Source organism: Caloenas nicobarica, chromosome 8, assembly GCF_036013445.1.
Source record: "Caloenas nicobarica isolate bCalNic1 chromosome 8, bCalNic1.hap1, whole genome shotgun sequence".
Classification (NCBI taxonomy): Eukaryota; Metazoa; Chordata; class Aves; order Columbiformes; family Columbidae; genus Caloenas; species Caloenas nicobarica.
The window spans coordinates 17,890,760-17,909,599 of record NC_088252.1 but is presented as its reverse complement, the minus strand read 5'-3'; the positions used below and the strand labels follow the sequence as shown (position 1 = coordinate 17,909,599).

The 18,840-nt window shown below is 37.9% G+C and overlaps 1 protein-coding gene across 1 annotated transcript in view; it reads right to left on the bottom strand.

Annotated features, from left to right (window-relative positions):
- The window catches only part of NAALADL2 (N-acetylated alpha-linked acidic dipeptidase like 2), a 244,835-nt gene that overhangs the window by 184,653 nt on the left and 41,342 nt on the right, over positions 1–18,840 (bottom strand). The window contains exon 3 of the mRNA XM_065640342.1: positions 9,036–9,306. Coding sequence (XP_065496414.1) covers positions 9,036–9,306 — 271 coding nt within the window. The remainder of the gene's footprint in view (positions 1–9,035; positions 9,307–18,840) is intronic.

Here is an 18,840-nt window from a genome sequence, read left to right as displayed (position 1 = left end):
AGGAGCTTTCTTGCACATTTAAGCAGCTTTATGCTCCAGCAGCTGAAGCCATTGCCAGAGCTCTTCTATCCTTATTCACCTCTGTCTGCCCCTTGAAGACACCAGCGTGAAGCAGTGAATCTTACAGGAGACAAGACTAACTCTATACGGTAACATAATTCAGGGGAAGGAAGATAAATGCCTTGAAGCAACTTCTTTCTCCCACACACCTACTCTTGGGCCAGTCACAAGCTGGTGATTGATTAGTCACCTTCTCTTTGAACTGCAGAGCACAGGAACATAAGAAATAATTACGAGGATAGAGCTGATATATCTCATGATTAATTCACATTAAGGCCCTACTAATGAATGAGATAAACACAGTAACTAATATTCATTACATGAGGTATTAAGACACAAGATTTATTTGATTTTAATGGAAGAGACAGCATATCAGGCAGAAAAGAAAAATTAGGAATACCTAATTCTAGAAAAAGGGAAGACCAACGTATTTTCAGGTCTGTTTAATTTGCGCTGATTTTTTTTTAATTATTCATAAGCAGATACTTCTCTCCTGGGATTGCAGCTGGTGGGCACAGTCAGAAAAGCTGTATGTCCAACCAGCTTAAAAGTGAAATTCTGAACAAAAGCTTTTTCTCAGGACATTCTCGTGCAGCCAGTGAACAGGCTCTGGAATTTTGTTAGTTCATATACACACTCGACGCACTTCTGCCAACTGTACCTGGATACCAAACTTAGACTTGCCTATGGTTAGTAACTGTGTCTTTATTATTATTATTATCAACATTTTTAAAAAATCAGTTCTTATATTTTTTTTTCAACTAGCTTATCACAGCTGCACATTTTTTCATCCTGCTCTGAAAGCCTTTCAAAAGACACTTGCTTCAAAGCGTTTTCTCTGAGAGAGACCTTCTCTTGTTGGTCTTTCTTGCTGCTAAGGCTCTGTGTCAAGGTTTAGAGCATTCCTGAAAGAAGTCTCTAAAGAGGTTCATCCTTTGCTCTCTTATGCCAGAATTCTTCAACAAAGAAGTTAGACAAGCTGCTAAAATCTGTCCCTCACCGAATTATTCATATAATGGCAGCTTTATCCATAACTGGTTTAGATTACATTTAAATCCTGTCCTGTATGCTTTTTTAAAATTTTAGTAAGAACGTATTTCCACTCATTCGAGGGATCAGCTTAGAAAATTATATTTGGACTTCAAATCACCAAATCATAACACAGAGAAAGGAAATCTGCAGACTTGCTTTTGATTCTCAGTGCTACTTTCATTTCAGAATATTAAAAAGACCTTAACAATGAAACAAAAGGGTCCTGTAGAAAAGCATTCAATGAGCTGATATTTTTACATATAGAAAAAAAATGAAAACAAATTTTTAATATTTTGACAAAGTGTTGTCCAATATTGACTGTAAAAGTTATACTGGTAAATAGAGATAACTCCTATGATAAGACACATCGCTAAGGCTTCAATTGATAAGATTGATCATGCTGCATCAAAGATTAGAATAGTCACTCCTGAGTCTTTTCAGCTGCCAGCTCTAATTCACAAGAGAAACCACCATTATTTAGACATTTCATTTATTTTCAAAAATAATCAAGGGCAGTATGTCAGAAAAGTAGGGGTTTGGTTTTGATTTTTTAATTTATTTTATTACAGTGATTAACCCATATTCTCATGGATGACTGACTGACGCCTGGGACTGCCAGGGTCAGGATTTTATGGCCATGCTCCCAGGTATGGGATGTGTAGACATGGTAACATGTAATCTGCCTCCAGCTACAGAAGCTTTTATATTGCTAATGTTCCTTAAAAGGTTTCAGGACTTGCTTCTCTTCCTCAAAATTAAACTAAAAAAACCAAGAAAAAACAATAGTGTAATTGATATTGTATTTTACAGTCACTCATAACTATCACAAAGTTGAGTAGCACTCTAACCAGTTCTTTATCATTTATGCATTAAACCTTTTTTTTTTTAACAATGAAGTTATATAAGTAGTTTTACAGGCAAGGATTGGGTATTATATAAATACAAAAAGTTTTGTTATTTTTCTCATTATATCAGTAGCAGGGTGGGGTTTTTTATGTTGTTTTTCTCATCCTAGCAATTTTTTAAAAGCTGATAATATTTGCTTTATACTCTCTCCATTTAAGGAAGTTTTTGCTTTTGTTTTTAGTGTAAGTAAAATCTCTTCAAGGCAGTTTTAAACCTTCAAAATACTAGAGAAACTTAGAAGAAAAAGATCCCCAAAACCAAACTAAACAGCTCACAGCAGAAGTGGCTTTTTTCTTGGAATTACTCTTCTGAGGAAGATATTGCCTTTGTGGACTTAAACAGAAGAAACACAGGTATGTTGTAGGTAGGTTCACGTTTACCAGGAAGATGTAAAAGAAATTACAGGGAGCTGATAAGCTGGCACCACCCAAGCAAAATGTGCCCTGTGATTTGGCAGAAAGATTTCCATGTGACTCGGAGTACCTTTGTATTCAGGTTTGCGCCACACGCCATTAACAAACAGTGGGCATGAAAGACGACTGACTGGGTGGGTATCGACCCAGATATCTACTGAACTGCAGAGGTGATTGCAACTTAGCGGGTCTAAATTATACAATCAAATAATTAAGGAGAAAAATATTTCTTAGAGATCCATGCATTTACAGAAGTTACTTCCAGTTGAATTCTCTCACAGTGACTACTAACAGACAAAATTCAACTCTGGTTAAAAATTATGTAATTCCCATTGCTTTCAATAGGAATTTTACTTGCACTAAAATGTGAATAAAGCACCAAATCCACTTCCCATGTCCTCAGTATTTGCGCCCTTTAGTTTTACCATGCAATTGGAATATAAATAATGTTTGTTGTTCAGCATTGCTCCCTCTCAAATATTTTACAGTGGCCTTACTGAAAAATGCCTTTAGGTGATTATGTGAAATGGCACAGAAATGCTCAGTGATCTGCTATATATATGTAGATATCAAGATGTCTCACCTTTTGCCTTTTTTCATTTAAAAAATCTCATTATTAATGACATTATTACTAAAATGTCATTACTAATATTTTATGAGTAAAACATTAGTCTACTATTGACTCACAATTATAAAACAGAAAAGGTTTTGCTGCATTAGCCATTTGCATCTTTGAAACCTTGTTCTTCAATGATACAAAAATCCTGCAGCAATATTAACCGAGCTTTTGTTCAATATGAACTACTACTATTTTTAGGGAAGTGCACAACTTTATTTATGAATGGCTATGTGACATATGCCAGAAAACTGACAGGATGTTCTGCAGGACATCTCTTCAATGATCATTTCTGTAATCCTTGACTGCAATTTTAAATTATATAACCTTCACATTGCATTTCACAGCTTTCTATATCTAATTCTAATGGAGTGGCAGCTATGCTGTAGTTAATGTTGAATGTTGTTTTCTGTTTAAAGGTCAAATCTATTCTAAAATCCATATTCTTAGTGAGATTGTCTTGAAAATTCACTGTGCCTACTTGGTATGCAGAGCAGTGGTCTAAATTATGATTATTTGTGGAAGAGGTTTCTGAGAAACTCTTCTATAAATAAAAGATAAATAAAGCTCCTCTAAAATGTCTAAATGTTACGAAAATCACGTGATTCTTTTCATTTGCGTGTATGTGTTCTTCAACCTATAGCCCCAACCATCTGCAAACTGATTTCAGTTGCTAGGGATTCATTTTAGCAAGTACATGTCTCTTCAGAGAAGAAATTTTAGAAGATGTTAATAAAGATAATAATGAACTAAATTGGCATGCCTAAAAGAATTAAATTCACATATGTATCAAGATTCCCTCTAGCTTGATATTTCACACCAATGTGCCATCAAAAAATGACTGAAAGACTTACGGTGATATACTGTGATTATTTAATCTAAATTATATGCACTCTCTGCCTTTAGGATTCAAGATGTGCAAGTGAGCATGCTGCAGAAGGCTCATTTGGAAATTTTGCCTGGGGATAAAAATAACCCGGGAAGATTTTAAAATTTTCTAAAACCAACCCGCTGACACCAGTCTTAATTCAGAAATATTGTTAAGGAAATTACCACTGACTAGCTAGAGGGAAGATAAAAGATAATAAGGGTGCAGTAATCACATTTCCAGCATAATCAAACCAAGTCAAATGAAAGCAAGCTGTTGGGTTAAGGACTTCCTGATGCATTTTCCCTCCAGAGGAACTCGGAACCTTTTGGCGCAGGGCTAGAAATACAGAGAGCTGCAGCACTGGGAAACCCCGGCAGAGAGGGGAGGGAACCGTAGCGCACATGAGCGGGGAGCCCACAATGTGTGGGAAAGATCAGAGGAACTGGTAGGAGAGGAGAGAGGAAGATTTCCATCCTCCTGCAGAGTGAAGAGCCTGGGAAAGAAGAGGATGGATGGGAGCAGGAGACATCTCAGCACAGCCTTAAGACAATGGGGTATCTGATAATAAGTGAGCAAGCCCTCCTCCTTGTGAAAGAGGATCTGACAGCGATCTGAGTTCTGCTTCCTTTATTCCCATCTTGCCTGGATTGAAGAATGGTGGGAATATTACTGAGTGAGCTTAACAGATGGATTTGTGCTTCTCGTATTGCTTCAGGTGGCATTAATCTCTGCAGTGGGTTCTCATTTAGCTGAGAAAATGTCACCAAAACAAATGAACCGGAGCAGGCTGATATGCTATCAACAGATGTAGGGAATCACTGCTGCATATTGTAGATTGAAGCAAATACTCGGCATTCTCACTTGTCTGCTCCCTGTGGCCCCTCCAAAACTTATCAAAGATATCACTGGCTGATCTGGGAGTATAAATGCCTTAAGTCAGCAGACACTTGTTCAAAGAAATGGGTAGAATCAATCAAGGAACATGAACGATAGCAGGGATGTAAGGTGACATAGCTGAAAAGTCCAAGCAGTCAGGGAACAGGGGCGGAGGAGGGGTCCAAGTACGCAGGAGACATGGTGGGGTGTTGGGAGAACTGCCTTGGAGATGGGGAGGATTCATTTCTGTCCATGAAACCATCAAAACCCTGCCTGCTAATGTACTCCCATTTCAAGAATGTGCCAGTACTTGTGCTGCTCTTGCCTCCTCTCCTGGTTCCTGAACCACCACAGTACCTCCAGTGTGTGACGTCCAGAGGAAAGGAAACTGAGGTTTGCTGGGCTTCCTGAGAGGGTCCGCAATAAAAAAATGCAATGATGGAGGAACAGCAAAGGAACCAAGAGGGATTTGGTGCATTTACCAGACAGTTATTGCTGAAGATGCAGAGGAATGCATGAGGCTTATGCCATTTAACAGAGGACACTAAGTATCTGTTTAAAGTCTGAAAGCAGATTTACGATTGTCAGAAGTTCCTTAACACTTCCATAAAGCAAAGAGTGAATAAATTTAAGGTGAAAGGAAGGTGAGGAAAACATCAGGTCACACAAACATTAACTACAGAAAATCAGAGAATACAAAGTAAATACAATCTTCATTTTGCTTTAATTAGTCTGTCCTTGAATGTTGTCCCAACACACCAACCATTACATCTGCCACGATTTCCTCTTTACAGTTGCCAAAGCAGCAGGGAACACAGCAGATGAATGTTGTGACACCAAAACTGAACACTTGTTTCTTCCTGAAGTTTGCTGTACCCGGTGGCCCTGCTCTAAACCAACCACCCAGATGACCCGAGTACCACCAGCCTTCTGCTGCACTTCCAGTCCAGACGTCTCCTTTCTTACACTTCCCTGTGCTCAGGGATCATGGCCGTGGGCGGTAACAGATGGGCTACAAGATGCACCTACACTGACAGTACCTACCGATGTGGTGCTGAATCTTTGTGGTGGATGCTGGATCTTTGGGGGTTCACATACACCTTGTCAGTGGCTTCCCAGCTCATCCCTCCACACGCAGCCACAGCTCCCAGATGACCGTGTGCCATGAAGCCAGGAGCAGCACATTCGGATTTACTGCACACTACACTCACTCGGAGACCAGCTAAATACTGTTTGACAACATACTTTGCTTTAACGTATAAATTCAATGCAATGTAATCTCCATTTATACACGTACTCTGCTGGCCAGACTGGCTTTCTTGTACTCATCAAGCAGACAAAAGGTTTAAATTCTACAAAAGGTAGCTGATGTTTTTTCTTTCTCATGTATGTCATTCTTTCTCTAGACTGACCTAGTCTACGATATATTATTTACATAACTGCTGCAATATCTATTTCAAACCCAACTAGCAGCTCTCTCCAGAACTGTAGGCTGCCCTGCCTGTCACCGTGATGGGTAAACAGTGTCACCTTTTCAGGGCCTGATGAATTATAGAGAAGTATTAAAGTGTACCATCCATCACAATGGCACTAAGTAGGTTTTTGAAATAGATTTCAGATCACAAATGCTCAAATTTTTACTCACAAATGCTGTTTAGACTGCTACCAGAAAGTACAAATTGGATGGCTCATACACAATTGCCATATGACGAATGGACATGACAGGTGGTCAAAGAAAATGAGTCTTGCTATTCTACAAATAACCTTGTCAACATGAAGGTAGAGCTGTAGCTCTGCTGATAGGCAGACTGCTAGAACTTAATGGTTTTATTTGCTTGAACTTCTAGCAAACCAAATATACAAATGAGATACAATGAAGCAGCAGCAACAAAGCAATATTAGCAATTCAACCTGGTTATGTGACACACAATAGAAATTTTCTACTAAGGATGTGTCACATTTGAAAGAAAATTATCCAGATTATGAGTAGCTGTTACAAGAATCACTTTTTACAGGAAAACCCTCATGATTTGCAATCACAACCCACTGCAAGATATTCAAAACATACAACTTGTAGCTCCACTGCAAGCAATCAAGTCATCCTCTGAGAACCAAACCCAGCAACAGCCACCACCTGCTACTGCTCATTTAAAGTTTTTCTACTTTCATTAGTTTAAATAGTAGAGATTACTGTGTAGGATTGAAAGTCAGGAAGGTTAGATCACTACCAACAATCTGTAGCCTAAACAAATAGGGAAATTTCCCTTTTAGGCAAAACTCTAGATCTAAGGACACTTCGGGTAGACTTTCCGAAGAACAAAAGAAAACGTCTGAAGTTTTGTGAGTTTGCTAGGTACCTCAAAAAACTGATTGTACAATTGTGCACAGAGAGTGATTCTTTTGTTCAAGCACAACCTTTGAGTCTTGCCAAAGCCAAGATACACCCCTACTGACAAGTACAACGCAGTGTGCATGGTCCTCATTTCTCCAGAACTCAATCACAGAGAAAACTGCCCTGAAATAAAACTGGAAGTGGTACATGTGTTGCTGGTAATAACGTCAATGATTTTTCCCGGAACACTGGATTTCCTTTAATCTGATGAATTTGTTAGCAACACATTTATTTTCATGAAATAAATCTCAAAGGCCACAGCTGTACTTTTATCTTGTTACAACATTACATATTGAGTTTCTAAGCGATGAGAGAAGCCAAACCCATTAATTAGTACGTTTTACTTGCCCATGGAAAAGTTAAGGCATACATCATGCAGGCTAAGAATCACCCTTGCCTACTCCATTTCACTTCTTAGCAATAAACCTTAACCTGAAGCTGTTGGGTTGATAGAGCCCCAGAACAGAGGCTGTACGGAGATAATGACCATGACACTCGATCTGAAAAGCAGGCAGGTAAGGTACACAAAAACAGGAGATGGAGAGAAGTCTCTCTCAAAGGAGAACAACTCCACTCCTTCTCCTCTCTGGAATAAATCCTTTGGACTAAAAAGCCCCAATGCTTTTAAGAAAGAGAAGCTGAAGCTTGTGGGCTTCGTGATGAGAAACTTAAGGATCTGACTTTCTACCAGCCCTTTTTTTTTTTTTTTTCCCCTGCAGTCCAAAATTTGAAAATATATTGATAGTTCATAAAATGAGTTAGTAAGCATCATGCAGCTTTCCCAATTTTGACTCATTACAAGATTTCCACAGTGCATTACATGTTATCAATAGCATTATGGGCACAAACTATCACAAACAAAAGGAAAACGCACAACAGTTCATGTCACTGTTAGAAATTCAGTAACTGATATGCTATAAGTATTAAGATATTCACAAAGTATAAAAGTATATTTCCTCCAAACCCAAAGTCACTTGCAAGCTGGTTTTATATAGGCTCTTTGTGTTCTAAGTCATGAAAACAAACCCATACTGTTAAACAATAAAGAAACCAAACTGGAAAATCTCCCGCATCACTGGAAGTCGCACAGAATATTTTAAAAAGGAGAAAGACAACAGTTAGCAGTGAAATTGCAATTTTTGTATTTCAGAAATATTTACTGAGATTTATACTATCTCAGGTAGGAAAGTAAACAGAAATTATGACCCTTTTGTGCACCTCAATATATTTGGAAAGCAAATATAGGAAGGGAGCCAGTGAAGGCAGTAAAGAGGATAAAACAAGATAATCCAAGATCTTATTTCACTTGGCAAGTAACAAATCCCAATAGGCAGGATCTTTGTGCTGACAAAACTTCCTAACAACAGCTACAGTAAGATAAAAATACAAATTAGGATTTTCAAGAGGAAACAGAGCAGACGTGTCAACTCAGTTGCCATAGAAAAAAGTATGTGAGATCCACAACCATAATTCAGGAGCTCCAGGTACCAGCCCAGCAGTCCTGCAGGTCTCACTGCAGAAAATCTCATCTTACCCTTCCTACAGGCATCCCTCAAATCAGAAGCACTTATACATCAAGAAGGATAAAATGTAGTTCTCAACACAGCTTTCAGATTTTTACACTCAAGCAAAAGATGCTGAGTTATAAACTCGGATGTTTCTTTTTTAAAAAATATATATCATATTAGGCGTTCAGGTCTGACTAATTTTTAAGTCCGAGTTGAGACTGGCCGCATCATATTTTACCTAAATATGTTTATTTTAAGGCTGGGCATTTCACCATATGTACTTTGCCAGCCAAGTTCAACAAAAGCTGATGTTTTCTAACTCTATTTCACCACAATTGACAGAGACAAATGGTCACATTACCTCAAGAGCTCCTTTGGCAGAGTAAGCTGCATACGAGTACAGGAGGTCTTGGCTACGAAGCATTTTGGTCTCTCTGTTGCACCGCTGTCCACTGGGATAAAAGCATTCATCGTTGTTTTTCAGAGTTACTGTGTTTGAAGAAGAGCCTGGTAGGTCAAGCAAAACAGAGTAATTTACCAGCCGGACATCTTCAAGGCCTTGGGAAGTCCACTGAACCAGAATTTTCATTGCAATGTCTACATCATCTTCTCTAGGGGATCGTAACAAATCTCTGGGAAAAAAAACCACAAGTAAACACAGTTTATTTCCTACCAAAACACTTGTACCTTAATACACATCAGTCAATCATTTTAATTAATAATGTATGAAACATAAAAAAACCCAAACAAAACAAAAAAACCACACACGCACACAAAAAACCCCCAAACAACCTTCATTTTTTTGAAAATAACTTTTTGCCAGTTGTGAGACAAAAGCAACCACTTCTAGAGAAACAAAAAATAAGGAAAAAACACATACTTATAGGGAATATATCTAATTAAAATATAAAGAATCCTGCAAAAATTATCACAGTAATTGTTTCAAAATTCATTTCTCTGGCGCTGATCAAGTTTCTGATATAGCATCAGTTTAAACAACCACTGAAGAACACAACCTGAAGTAACATTCCAGGGGAGGGCATGATGCTGACGATCAGTTGTTTGGCCTAAATTCATCAAGTAAAGCAAATTTGCTAAACGGAATGGAACCGTTCCCTCAAATATGATACCAGCTTTCAGAAAGTTTTCCTCAGCTTTCCTTTCCTGAAGGATTACCTGTGCCAACAGCCTGGCAAGCATACAACGTGAGCCTGGGCATATATTTTGGCACTATCTACCAGATGGGCCAACGGAGATTTCAGAGGGGTTGGTCTGAGCTTGTATCCCTGGGTTTGTGTCACCGTTCAGCACCCGCTACCAGATGGGCCATCAGATGAACACAGTGATGGCACTGAAGGACAGATATGCCGACAGGACAACTAAAGGCTTTGACTAATTATGTAAAGGATTTCACTAATTTTGTAGGCAAGCACTTATGTAAGCAAAGCAGTACAGGAAAGTTTATGGAATATTTGCTGAATTTTGTGAGAATTTTCTTTTTTTTTCTTTCTTTTTCTTGTCTGTGAAGCTCTCAGGACTGAATAGCAAAACTAAGGATCACAGAAGCATTGATTTCCAAACACAGAGATTCTGACACTACCCGAAACTCTTGTTTGCAAACTTCCCTTCACAAAAAGGCCAATGATATTTAGATGCTTTATGGTCCTTAATGGAACCTTAAAAAAATACCCTGCCTGTCTTGCACACATCAGAAGCAACAGCTGAATAACACATAGTCTTTTTTAAACCATTATTGCAAGCAATAGGTATTTGAGAATCCCACCGAGTGTTTTCCAGACCCCCCCGTGCTGTTCGGGTGGGAGGGATGCTCCCGGCACCGCGTCCAGCAGGGGCTGCACCGACCCCAGGGAGAGCTCTGCCAAAGAAAGCTTATGATGGAAAGCAAGCACAAAGACTCCCTTCTCCACCCCAAAAAAACTACCTTGTAGTTCAACAGACGTCTAAAATAAAAGAACATTTACCACCTAGACAGCATTGAAATCTTAATAAGGGAGAAAGTGAAGTTATAACACCTATTATAGCCTAGAAATGGCTCAAACATTAGATATTACATTCAAATGTCTAATGCTCATCATCATATTATATGGATGAAATAACTATTCCAATATCCAAGGGGTTTACAAAATATGTGAAGATTATTTGATTTAAAATATCTGTTGTACCCCAGCCCGCATTACGATAGCGAAGTTATTAGTGCACAAAGTTCAAAATTTTTACAAGAACGAGGGACTTATGTTAAAGACTTTAGAGATCCTGTCAGTGGGAATAGCTGTCTTGCAGATTTAATCTTTTTAAATTATCTAAAATAAGTCTTCAAGCAGTCTACACAAAAAAGATGAGTTAATCCAATCTCTGTTACATTACGAGTTTCCAATTTCATCTCCTGTGCCTGCTAATGTAATGACATAAACTTGGACAGTGCAGAAATACAGAAAGCTGTTTGATTAACACAATCATTAAGAGAATATCTGCATTTCCCTCTTGACAGAAACAATAATAGAATAAATAATTGCAAGAAACTTAGCCCAGGCCAACAAGGTTATAGCACATTGCAACAAGAAGTATTCAGTTTCAATAAAACGAATTAAGCATTGAAAGTAGAAGATACAATAACGAAATTGCTCTTTTAGGCATAGAAGTTACTTTCCACTACATAATTAAATAACCACCTTCGAAACTTTTATGACAACATATCTGATTAAGTTAAAGGAATGAGCACACTCACTATTTACTCCGTAATATCTTTACAGCATGTTAAAATCAAATTACAAATTATGAGCACACATTATATTACAATAAATCAGCACATATTAGACTACTTTGATAAATCTTATGAACATCACCAGCAGGATTTTTTTCAGTGACTGACTTGCACTTGGTGTTTGATACAATTCTGCTGAACCCATGGACTTAAAGTCAGAAGTAATTTAACTCATTATTTTTACTACTTACTAGTTGGATAGCATGTAAAACCAGTATTTCCTAAACCAGACCAAATTCAGAAAAGTATAAAGTTTGTTTGGCAGTCCATCCTGAAAAATCCCAACACTTCACATGCACTTCATAGTCCTCCTCTACAAACTGTCAATTAACTTGCTTCCTAAAACTGCCAGGGCACGGAAATTGATAGCAGTGAGACTTAAGCAGTGGAATGAAACAGGCCCTCGGGATGATTATGCTTCTTGCTTTTGCAAGCGGCTGCATACTCAGGAGGAATCAATAGCAATGCGATTGCCAATTTCCATTTACAATACTGCCTTTAATAATGCCAGCCAAGTGTTTGATTTCCTTACATTACAAAATATACTTTATTCAGCTACCTGTTCAGGTTCCATCAATGGGAAGAGCCACAAAGTTAATGAGCACATCTCAGTTCCTGTAAATCTGCATTGAAGTGGAGCCACCATGGACTTAAGATTTGGTCTCAAGTTAGAATCAACATTAATAAATACAAAAATAAAAGTCTGAATAATACTTTATCAGATACTCTCAAAGACATTTCCACAAGTTACTTTCTGATATAGATCAGATATTGAACTAATGTACATCAAAACAGGACATAAACTTATTTCATGAATATTCTGCATCACCGCAAATAAGCTCAGTTCCTGAACTGAAAAAATCAGATAAAATTGCACTCAGAACTCGTAGCATACCCTGCTTCATTTGAATAAGGTAAAGTTTCCCCACTTTGATACGATGAAAAGATGAATAAAGTGTTTATGAAGATACATTCTCAGATTTTCTGTGTAAATAAGAAGTCTAAGTTGTATTTTACTGCCTGATCAGCTGGATGTCCTGGCCGGTGAAGAGCAGCAGACCATGACTCTTGAAGCTTCAAAGTTCTAAAGCTAGGAAAATAATTTGAAATAAGACAAAGACATATCTGTAGTAAAGCCAAGCTTTCTGCAGCCTCTGAAGCTTAAAAAGACCCATTTTTAACATATGATTATAAGAGGTAAATGAACACACACATACAAAATAGAGAAATTTCATTTTCAAATAACCATGGGCAATACGGAGCTACAGCAGCTTAACAGAAAGTCATCTGCTAAAACAGCACTTTTTTTTGACACAGCTTGCTAAAGAAGGGAACAACATACTGCAAATAAGCCAGCTGCATGTTGCTGGTGACATACCGGGACACTGTGAAACACTGCTCAAGGAGTAAATGTCTACACTGCAATGAGAGTGAGAAATACCCTAAACTTCACGGCCTATTTAAAAAAAAAAATTAAAAAAGCCACCAAGCAAACAAAAACCTCAATTCCAGTTTTGCAGAGTTAGAGAGAAGTTTGTCTAATCTCTTTATTCCCAAATTTTGACTGTAAATTTTCATTCTTCATTTTCTTCCACTTGACTGAGATTGTTGATAAAGCAGTTACCGGAATTTTAGGTAAGAACTAAAAACAAATATAGACTTGGAATTTTTATGGGCCAATTTTTCAGCTGAGTAGCTGCCTTCAAATTTTGGGAGTCACAAAGAATTCACCAGACTATATTTTTTGTAATGCTACATCAGACCAAAGTGTTATCTTGCCTAATATGCCGTTTCCAACAGTAGCTGGTAGCAGATAACCAAACAAAGAGTGCCAGAAAAGCATCATATAGGGCCATTATATTTATAGATTTCCATGCATGTGTCTTTTTCCCCACCCACAAACTTTGTCCAGGCTGAGTTTTAAAAATGTTTACATATGTTCAGGATTGCGGAACTCGTTTCAGTCCATTAAGAGCGGAGATGTGGCAGTTTCAGCAGTGCCGGGCCAGCGCACAGCACTCGCACACACCAACTGCTCAGCATATGCACAAGTAGATTTCGCAGTTGCAGAGTGTTTATTTGTATCCATCACATATAGCATGTACACACAGCAAACTAAATGTGTTCAGGAAATACCACCTGCCCAAGCCACATCTGCTTAAATTTTAATTACATGTTTCTGTTAATTAGGGCGCTCAACTGGCTGGTCTCCAACCTGCCAGATCAGATTTCCCGTGGTCTGAACTGACTGCCACAAACCTGCTGATTCCAAAATAAATAAACAAAATCCAAGTCCAAGAGAAGATAAATATTTATCAGGAGGTTAGAATATGTAAGAGAAACATTCTCATGGTGTAAATAGTTGACTACATGCAGCTTAGTGCAGGACAGGATCCAGAACCACTTCAGGTGACACTGCAAGGCCTCCAGCAACCGCTCCATGAAGCAGATCCGCGACATGTCCTTTGTCACACCCGCCACCACTCTGTGCACATTCTGAATATCGTGGGCATATTTTTAGCACTGATACTAATTTTGTGGCAGTCCTGGCTCACAAGAAAACTGGTACTCTGTTCATTCTTGTCACACGGTGACCATAGTAATGACCAAAACTAACAGGTAGGTCTATTCAGATATTTTGTTTATGATTTTGAAAGCATAACATTGGCCTACAGCATTAAAGCAATGGAAAGTTCTGCTTAAACATAACATTTGGGCACTAGATATGAGCCAGCAACTATGTGACATGATGCTGCTTCTTCCATTTGCCTGGGTTTTGGCCAGCCAGCCCCACCACCCGCGGCAGCCTCTCCACTGGAGAGGGACCTCTCAGGAGAGGGAGGGCTTTTCGCCAGCCCTACACCATCACCCAGTTCTGCTTGACAGAAAAAAGTATACGTGGCTCGTCAGAACACAGTGATGAATGCATGGTCTGTCCTAACAATGGGAAAGCTAAAACCCCATTCATTCTTGGGTAACGACATATCACTTTTGCTAGCAAAGGGAAGAAATGCTACATAGCGCCTACAATACAGGTATCATGCTATTAACATAAAGGAGTATTATTTATGGCAGCTTTTACTTTTCACAGACACAGAATAAATGTACATCATGAAACCATAAAAAGTATGTAACATCAGATAACAGAATACCAGCTCTAGATTGGCTTGCACAGTACTCTAACAGGAAAAAAACTGAGGTTTTTTTGGTTTTTTTAAACATTATGTGCACTATACCTTTTGGGTATTTTCAGTAGAAAGGGACTTGAGTCATCTATCTAGAAAATTATACCGTTAGCAGGCAAAAAAGAACTTTTAAACAAAACCTCATAGCATTTTTGTACTATGTTTAGGTACACTTGGGTATTAGGCTTTTGTGGGGCTACCTGACCATACGTACTCTCTCCTGTCATAGTATAATTACATGCACAACAGCTTCAGGCCAAACCTCTCATTTTCCTGAGAAGTTCTTTGTCATGGGATTGAAGAACACCCTCAGATCGCAGCCCACGTTGGCTTCCAAGCTTAGCTATTTTGTACATTTGTGGGGTTTGGGTTTGTTTTTTACTACAGGACTACCATGCATGTTGTGATTACCTACCACATCAGACAGTCAAATGCCTTTTATATTTTTTAAATAAAACTAAAGGGGATAGTTAAATCTCACTTGCCAACATCAGGATACAAGCCAAACCTGCTTTCAAGGCAGATGGTGGAAGGCATTGAAAAATTACTGATTCTCTTACTCTGTGATTCCGCAGTTTATTGAAAAACAAGCGATTCATTGTTCCTCTACACTAAACATTGCAAAGTCATAAATTGGCCGTAGATAAGCTTTCCAAGCTTTCTAAGAGATTTGGATGTCAGTTAGAGTGACATCTAGCCAGCATCCAAATCTTCCAAACACATCAGAACATCAGAATGCCAATATGAGTTCCAATAAGGGTCTATCAAATCATTGCCCAGAAGAGGGTAAAGACAGAGAAAGAACACACAAAATCCCTCAGCTACTCTTTTAGTCTATTTTAAGCTTAGAAGATTTTTGAAAAAAATCTATAGTTCCGAATATCTGTCAATTCTAAGAGAGAGTATTCACCTTACTTTTCAGCAATAGCATGCCATTCTAAACTGAAAAAGGCTCTTTCAAATCTATTTGTTTAGTAAACAACAATTATTCCAGCTGGGCAATCTTTCATTGTGGAAGCAAACTCCCGTGGTAAAACCTGATGCCCTGCCTGTTCTCACATCAGACACAGAAACAACATAATAGTATTTTTAAATAGTGTTAATGTAACAGCATACTCTGCACGTTCACTCGAAGTACAAGAGCTCATCACATTTTTAATGGTCTATTAATGGAAAATTACAGATTACATCTTATTATTGATGGAGAAGGAAAATTTTTGAAAACTTATTGAATGATCTAAGTGCAGCAACGGAAGCAGTCACTGACTTATGAGTTAATCTAATGAGTTAAACTCTGTCACAACACAGAATATGCGGTCAGATCCAGCAACAAATAATCAAATGATATTTGTAGAAATCACCTTAATGAATCCAAGGCATCCAAGTTTTAAAAGGTAAATATCTGTCGACAGGCAGACCATCTGCAAATACATTACATTCAAACAAGTTCAGTAAATGTTCACTATGTAGAAAAAGTTCTTTGAGTTTATAACTGTTCTGAACCTGAGTCCTTTTACCCTGATTTTCAGTAATCCCTGATACTATAAGTCACAATTTCAGAAGTAACCACAAGTGTAAATTACATCCCAGCACAAGGAAGGTTCCTGTTTCATTCTTCTGTATATGGTCTTCTAAAGCAACAAAGTGAACACACAGTAGTTCACGAATCAGCAGCATCTGCAAGTGCCAGTCATAAAAATCCCTCATCTAAGGTCCAAAAACTGTTGCATATATGCACTAGCATTTGAGTTCAGGAATTGCTGGGCAAAGAACTGGAGAGTCTAGTTAATTCAGATGCTTTGCAAGTCAGCCCAAAAGAGTTCAAACATATACAAAATATGTTATCTGGGTGGTAAATTTGATAGAAACTGGTTTCAATACATCAGATTTCAAAAACAAAGACCTTAATACAATTTTTGTTTGCAGTATGGAAAACAGATGGCAAAAGATCAACTTTACTGCAGTACTTTATGAATGAATTGGCTTATCAACAGAGCACAAAAGTACAGTAAAACACACTGACCACAGTGAAGGTTGTTTAAATGTGTTAATTTGCAATGGACCATGAACATGTGTAATCAGCTGAAGTTCTGCCATCACACAATAACTTGTTAAATTACTGCTTTTTGATCATTGACAATCATGCAGGCAAAATCTATAAGGCAGTTGACTTTAATATTAAAGTAGATGCCCAAGAAATGAAAACCAGAAAACTGTGGAAGTTTTTGAAAATATTTAATATAAGCAAATCATTCAAAGGCAGACAGGTAGGCAATGGCAGAGCTAGGAAGAGAAATCAGATTCTGTGATTCTATATTCATGGGTTTCGGGTATCAAAGTATCTTACACTTTATTAAATATCATGTTGGGGTTTTTTTTACCTTTTTTTTTTTTTTAACCAATCACTTTTGCATTATATGTACCTTGCTTAATTAGCCAGTGTAGAGACAGATGAGAATGTCATTTAGCCTTTCTCCTCCATCATTCTAGAAACACGTGAAAAACAGGATTATGATCATTATTCACTTTCAGAATAGTTAATGTACCACAGAAACCTTAATATGGAGAACAACAGCTCCAGACCCTCAGATGGGCTATGTTTCAAAATCCTAAAGACTGTTAATTCCAGATGGAGAGGAGAGAGGAGACACCTTTCATATATAGTGCAAAAGTAGTCATTGCCATGACACATGGTTCCTGTTGTTTACTTTCCTCTTAGGAAAGCAAGCAAATATTGCCTCTTCCTAACACTGAGCTCTCAGTCTTCATCTGCTTACTACAAAAAGGACTAGTCTGGTCCTTCATATATTTCTTGTTTTTAATACAGTAAACCATTTTCAACAGATTAACTGACTGCAAGAAAAGTTATTTCAAACTATATGCTGAATGGAGATATCTGCGCAAGAAACCTTTTTTTTTTTTAATTAAACAATCTCGTTCGCAAGAGGATCTCTCAAAATAATGCCTTTTTCTTTCAAAAATCAATAAGATCACCACCACTATTTTCTTTCTTATTAACTTCCAAAGTTGCTAAGTTTCAGTAACAAAAGACAGGTTTTCCTCTATGGTATGCAGGATTCTTTGTGCGTATAACATCACAATCTCTGTCTTTGCACAGTTCCATCTAAAGCATTTTAAACTCGCCCTATTTCCAAAGACACAATAGGGCTTTGTATGACTTAACCTAAACTTTTATTTTGGACATCCAAGAATGTGTTAGCCTCTGTTTTAAATACAGCAAAGCGAATATAATTTTATTCAAACTGTATAGTCTAATTATTTAAGAAAAAAACAAACCAAACAAAAAAACCCACCAAAATGTCTCCCAATGCAAGACAATAACCAGGCCCCAAGCTCCAAACAACCGTGCCCTGCATTTTCCAGCAGGTGACGATGCCGAGGGCAATGCAAACTGCAGCTGAAGGACAGTACAAAGACAACCCCCCCCACCTTGAAAGTGCTTGCACATAACCCCCCATTCACAGGCAGAGCACTGACCCAGTGAACTTCACAATGATATCATCTTCTTTTCTTCCCAGACCACAGGGAATATGTCAGTGTCTCAATAAAATGTGACCAGCTGCATAATCAAGCCCAAGTGGTACCTTTTACTGTCAGAGACAATTATTATACATTTACTTACAGCAAGAGGCCATTTCCGTGTATATGTGAATAGCAGTGGATGTTTCACTAACACTTTTCTATACGGAAAACCTATTGATCAAAAAAAACTTTAAACCTTGCTTTTTATATAGAAAATCTGCTGATAAAAAAAAAAAAGTCTCAATAGTGCCCAGCCAGCAGTATTTTATTCCTTTCAATTGCCAAGCATTCAGTTGCACTGTGAATGGAAAAGCAATTAGATTGAATGCCAGGTGTTATTCTGACAGCACTGGACATCTTTATTTGAACTGTATGATTTAACTTTCAAATAATATCCCCGTTCCCAAAGGACAATGAGGAATTAAGAGGGCACGCTAACCCAAAATCCTAGAAAAACTTAGCAAAGCTTAGGAAATCTATCCATTATTTAAAGATTTAGGATTATTTGGAATTAGATCAATCCCCAAATAAATGTTTAATTTTTAAAATTAAAAGAAGGTAAAACCTTCATTTTATTTCATGAATCTCAAAAAGTTAACCCTTTCAACAGGAAAGCCTAAAATAACCACAAGGCAATGCTGTGCAACCTTCCTGTT